General features: G+C 59.0%; 1 protein-coding gene across 1 annotated transcript; it reads left to right on the top strand.

Moving 5' to 3' along the window:
• Positions 1 to 1,597: 1,597 nt before the first annotated feature.
• INPP5E (inositol polyphosphate-5-phosphatase E) lies at positions 1,598 to 6,246 on the top strand (the record flags this gene model as incomplete). Its single annotated transcript, XM_061578697.1, has 4 exons — positions 1,598 to 1,802; positions 2,316 to 2,431; positions 3,085 to 3,221; positions 4,573 to 6,246. Coding segments are annotated over 4 exons (573 nt in total), but the record flags the coding sequence as incomplete, so codon positions are not given.
• Between the last annotated feature and the right edge of the window lie 311 nt (positions 6,247 to 6,557).

Here is a 6,557-nt window from a genome sequence, read left to right as displayed (position 1 = left end):
ACACACAGCTACAGCTACACACAGCTACACACAGCTACAGCTACACACAGCTACATACAGCTACACACAGCTACAGCTACACACAGCTACACACAGCTACACAGAGCTACACACAGCTACACACACTACACACAGCTACAGCTACACACAGCTACACACAGCTACAGCTACACGCTACAGCTACACAGCTACACAGCGCACACACGCTACATTACACAGCTACACACAGCTACACACAGCTACACACAGCTACAGCTACACACAGCTACACACAGCTACAGCTACACACAGCTACACACAGCTACAGCTACACAGCTACAGCTACACACAGCTACAGCTACACACAGCTACACACAGCTACAGCTACACACAGCTACACATAGCTACACACAGCTACAGCTACACACAGCTACACACAGCTACAGCTACACACAGCTACACACAGCTACACACAGCTCCAGCTACACACAGCTACAGCTACACACAGCTTACACACAGCTACACACAGCTACACAGAGCTACAAACAGCTACAGCTACACACAGCTACACACAGCTACAGCTACACACAGCTACACATAGCTACAGCTACACACAGCTACACACAGCTACAGCTACACAGCTACACACAGCTACAGCTACACAGCTACACACAGCTACACACAGCTACAGCTACACAGCTACACACAGCTACACACAGCTACAGCTACACAGCTACACACAGCTACACACAGCTACACGCTACACACAGCTACACACAGTTACACAGCTACACACAGCTACACACAGCTACAGCTACACACAGCTACAGCTACACACAGCTACACACAGCTACAGCTACACACAGCTACACACAGCTACAGCTACACACAGCTACAGCTACACACAGCTACAGCTACACACAGCTACACACAGCTACAGCTACACACAGCTACACACAGCTACAGCTACACACAGCTACAGATACACACAGCTACAGCTACACACAGCTACACACAGCTACACACAGCTACAGCTACACACAGCTACACACAGCTACAGCTACACACAGCTACAGCTACACACAGCTACACATAGCTACAGCACACCCCTCCCTGTATGTTGAATTTCTTTCACGCCGTACTTAGCCAACCGCGCTAATTGGAGGTGCGGTGGACGGACGACGAACTAAAAACACAAATCAGCGGTTCCAGAGACGCGAGTTTGTCAATCGAGATGATGATGTAAAACTGCGTAGCTTCAGTGGCTTCCTAATATCGGAAGGAGCGTTCCAGACGGCCACAGTGCCTGTGTGCGTGCGTGTGTGTACGTGGGGTAGGGGTAGTGTAGCGGTTAGCGCTACGCTGTGCTGCAAAGCCAGCGACCCGAGTTCGATTTCCGCTCACGGCCAACACCGGTGACGATTATCTGAACCGGTCCCGGGCCTCCCCAAGGTCGACTCGGCCTCAAATCAGTACCCGGTGCGGTGCATAGTAAACATCGCCGTTGGAGAGACAAAGGCGGTCGGGCGTGGTGCCGGCCACCCACCACCTCGTGTGCCGTGCCGGCCTTCATAGATGCTGCTCGCTAACAGCACTTGCCCCTACGGTCTGTTGAGGCTACGCGGGGGATCTTTGTCTCGACGACGATGTCTCCCGCCCAGCGGACGTGACGAGCCGCTTTGACGTCGTCTTCTGGTGCGGGGACCTCAACTTCCGCCTGGAGCTAGAGCGCGCCGAGGCCGAGGCGCTGGCGCAGAGCGGCGCCCACGGCGACCTCGACCGGCTGCTCGCACACGACCAGCTCACGCCCAAGCTGCGCGACGGTGCGTGAGACACACGGCGCCGCAGCCCACAACGCTGACAATACCGCCGCCGCTACAGCCACCGCCACCACCACAGCCACCACTGCCGCTACAGCCACCACCGCCATCACCGCCACCACCGCCGCCGACACCACCACAGCCACCACTGCCGCTACAGCCACCACCGCCGCCACCGCCACCACCGCCGCCACCGCCACCACCGCCACCACCGCCACCACTATCACCACAGATACCACCACCATCGCGATCAACACCAGCATCACCACCATATCACCACCACTGTCAACACCCACCACCGTCAACAGCCACCATCACCACCACCAGCATCCCCACTACATCTCCACACCGTCACCACCACCCACCGCCGCCAGCACGGGAGAGCAAAGTGGTCTCTGTCCCAGCTGACTTCTTCTCTCTCTCCCCCTGCCCCCCCCTCCCCCGTCTATCCCCCCCTCCCCCCCTCTGTCTCTCCCCCCCCACCCTCCCCCCGACCGCGGCCCTCACCCCCCCCAGGCTCCGTGTTCCGTGGCTTCAGCGAGGCGCTCATCTTGTTCCCGCCCACCTACAAGTACGACGTGGGAGCCGACACCTTCGACAGCTCCGCCAAGAAGCGCGTCCCCTCCTACACGGTCAGTGGGTCTGGGTGGTGGTTCAGGTCGTGGGTCACGGGGGGTCACGGTGGTTCAGGTCGTGGGTCACGGTGGGTCTCGGTGGTTCAGGTCGTGGGTCATGGGGGGTCTGGGTGGTTCAGGTCGTGGGTCACGGTGGGTCTGGGTGGTTCAGGTCGTGGGTCACGGTGGGTCACGGTGATTCAGGTCGTGGGTCACGGGGGGTCTGGGTGGTTCAGGTCGTGGGTCACGGTGGGTCTGGGTGGTTCAGGCCGTGGGTCACGGGGGATCTGGGTGGTTCAGGTCGTGGGTCACGGGGGTCTGGGTGGTTCAGGTCGTGGGTCACGGGGGATCTGGGTGGTTCAGGTCGTGGGTCACGGGGGTCTGGGTGGTTCAGGTCGTGGGTCACGGGGGGTCTGGGTGGTTCAGGTCGTGGGTCACGGGGGGTCACGGTGGTTCAGGTCGTGGGTCACGGGGGGTCACGGTGGTTCAGGTCGTGGGTCATGGGGGGTCTGGGTGGTTCAGGTCGTGGGTCACGGTGGATCTGGGTGGTTCAGGTCGTGGGTCACGGTGGGTCACGGTGGTTCAGGTCGTGGGTCATGGTGTTTCAGGCTGTGTGTCACGGTGGTTCAGGCTGGGGGTCACGGTGTGTGCGGCTGGGCGTGGCGGTGCAGGACCGCGTGCTGTGCCGGGCGCGCGTGCCGGGCGAGGTGAACTCGCTGCTTTACACCTCCTGCCGCTCCATCCGCACGTCCGACCACCGTCCCGTCTTCGCACTGTACAGCGTCAAGCTGAGGCCCGGCCGAGATAAGTGAGTCCGTGCGTGTGGAGTGCGCGGTCGCTCGCGCGTGTGTGCGCGTGTGTGTGTGTGTGCCTACGATCCATCCTGAGTTTAACCAGGCTGGATTGTGTGAGGAGCTCACAAATCCTTGAAAAATCTGGGCAAAGTCTCATCGGTGAGCGCCTCCGGCAGGCAAGGCTGCGTTGGCTGGGTCATGTAGCCCGCATGCCCAACCACCGCATGCCTAAATAGCTTCTGTTCGGCCGGATCGAGGGGGCTAAACGGGCGTGGCACGGGCTAGAGAAGAGATGGAGTGATGTGGTACAGGAGGACGTGGAGCTGAGTGGACTTGCCGATGACTGGTACCAGCGGTGTCAAGATCGGCCTCTGTGGAGGAGGCTCGTGAAGGACGCTGCTGGGCAGTTGGAGGCAGTCGCCCTCCAACAACAACGGAGGGCGGAGGAGCGACGCTCACAACAACGAGTGGAGCGCTGGGTGGCTAAAGCACAGCAAGTTGGTACAGTAGGGGGCACAGGTGGTGCATCAGCCAGTCATCTCGGTCATCTCGGTCAGTCGACCCGTGGCACCTGGGTCTGCCCCGTGACCTCCTGCCAGCGGGCGTTCGACACTTCACGTGGCCTCAAGGTGCACATGGCCTGGCACAAGCGTCGTGGTGACGTCACCGCCACTTAGTGGCGAATGGCGGGTATCGGTATTGGTGTGTGTGTTGAAATTCTCTCGCATCGTACGTAGGCAACCGTGCTCATCGGAGCACCCGGTGCAGTGTGGAGTAAACATCGCCACTGAGGAGACAAAGGCGGCCGGGTATGGTGTTGGCCACCCATCCCCTCGTGTGCCACAGTGCCGGGCCTTCATAGGTGCTACTCGCTAACAGCGCTTTACCCAACAATCTGGCAGAGGCTCTATATGATGGGTCTTTTGTTTTTTGTGCGTGTGTGGGGAGCAGGAGTGTAGCGGTTAGCACTACGAACCCGGCGACCCAAGTTCGATTCGGGCTCACGGCCAACACCGGTGACGATTATCCGAACCGGTCCTGGGCATCTTCTAGGTCGAATCAGCCTCAAATGAATACCCGGTGCGGTGTAAACATCGCCACTGGGGAGACAAAGGGCGTGGTGCTGGCCACCCACCGCCTTGTATGCCGTGCCGGCCTTCATGGGTGCTCGCTAACAGCACTTGCCCCAACAGCATTTCACGGGGGATCTTTGTCTTTGTGTGCCATCGTGTGTATGTGCGTGCAAGCACGCATGTGTGTGCTTGTGCGAGCGCGCACGTGTGTGTGTGTGCGCGTGCGGCTGTCGGGTCTCGTCTCTGCCAACCCCCCCCCCGAACCCCTCTGCCCCCCCCCTCTCCCCTGCAGCATCCCCCTGTCGGCCGGCAAGTTCGTCCGCGACGTTTACCTGGAGGCCAACCGCCGGCGGGTCCAGAGGTCTCAGCGCGAGCTGAGACCCAGCACCGTGTGCTCCTTGAGCTGAGAGCGGCGGGGGGGGGGGCGTGCGGCCCAGGCCCCCCAGCCCCCCCCCCCCCCCCACGGCTCCTGGCCCCCCGCCACTGGGGGCTGGAGTCGGCCACCGCTGCGATTGAACGGAGGAGGAGGAGGAAGCCGGGAACAGGGGGGCCGACGTGCCGGGAGGCAATCGGGCGCTCGCCCATCGGTTCCGTGCCTCTCCGCGCTCTCTCCGTCAGGGGAGCGCTGGGCCCCCTGGGGAGCAACAGAGCCGTGGTGGTTCCCCCACACGCCGGCAACGACGGCCTGAACCGCGACGGCCTGAACCGCGCTCCCGGACCCGAACCCCGCTCCCTCCCATTCCGGGCGGCATCTCGTTTGTATTGGGCGTAAGAATGTAATTTAAATTCGTCGTCGCTCGCCATCTCGTTTGTGCTGTGGTGTGCAAGTCTTCCTGTCTCTCTGCCTCATCTGCGGTACCGTCTGCAGTGAATCCGCACCGTGTTGTCAGTAATTCCTCGTCCCTGTTGGGCACCGTCACATCTGCCCCGTCTACCTCGGCTGTTTCCTCTGTGCCTCCCCCTTGTGCTCGTTTTGGTCCCAACCCGTGAGCCTCAGTGGGACGCGTGCTCACACGCAATTAGGAACGGATCGCATACGCACGCACGCACACACGGCTCCACGCGGCTCCACACACGCACACACGACTTCACGCGGTTCCACGCACGCACGACTCCACACACGCACACACGACTCCACACACACACAACTCCACACACGCACACACAACTCCACGCTCGCACGCACGACTCCATGCACACGCACACACAACTCCACACACAACTCCATGCACATACACAACTCCACACACACAACTCCACACACACAACTCCACACACGCACACACAACTCCACACACACACACAACTCCACACACACACAACTCCACACACACACAACTCCACACACACACAACTCCACACACACACAACTCCACACACACACAACTCCACACACACACAACTCCACACACACACAACTCCACACACACAACTCCACACACGCACACACAACTCCACGCACGTTTCCTCCATCTTCACACCTCCTGTTTTATTGACTGCAAGGGTAAGGCCTCTTCTTTTTTTTCATCATTTTGATATTGGCAACAACAAAAGAAATCCCACAGAGACGCTGTCTCCATGCATCCTCGGGGTTCGGGTTCGAACCCACCGGTACCCTTGCGTGCCAGGCTGGGGGAGACGTAACATCTCTCAAAAGCGCTGTCTCAAACCGCCACGTGAAAGTGCATCCTTCACAGAGCCAGGCGACCCCCTGAATATTGGATCGTTCCACATTTGCATTGTTTTGTTCGTTTTCAAATGTACCCTCGTTGCTGCAAATTAAACCGAATTCTTTGGCGATGCTGCTACGGCGAGAGGCACGTGCAGCGCTCATGAAGACGCCGTGTGCTCTTAGAAAGGACCGATTTATTACGGCCACTGCAGCTTCGTACAAGTGTATATTTTTAGGCCGCCGTGTTATTGACGAACGTGCCGAGCGGTTTCTTTAAGTTATAAACTAAAAATAAACTTGTTTTTATTTTACCAGGTGAGCTGCGTGTCGCTTTTTTTCTTCAGAAGCGAACCGGCCACGAACAATCGATCGGCGAAGTTGCTTGTCATCACGTGGGCATCTCTAGCAGGCAAAAGACTCCAAATGCCGTGTTTGTAACATGCGGAGGGAAAAACCGCAGGATCCGGAGGCAAAATCCACGCGACCACAGGTAGAGAGAGAGAGACACCGCAAACTCCACATATACAGCAGGAGGTGTCCGGGTCTGGATCGAACTCACGGACCTCCTGTATACCAGGCGAGGTAGTTAACATCTAGCCACCGTG

The sequence above is a fragment of the Lethenteron reissneri genome, chromosome 67, assembly GCF_015708825.2.
Source record: "Lethenteron reissneri isolate LAM-NWPU_2019-01 chromosome 67, ASM1570882v1, whole genome shotgun sequence".
NCBI classification, from domain to species: Eukaryota; Metazoa; Chordata; class Hyperoartia; order Petromyzontiformes; family Petromyzontidae; genus Lethenteron; species Lethenteron reissneri.
Note: the sequence above shows the minus strand (reverse complement) of the source record. Positions and strands in the feature narration are given on the sequence as shown.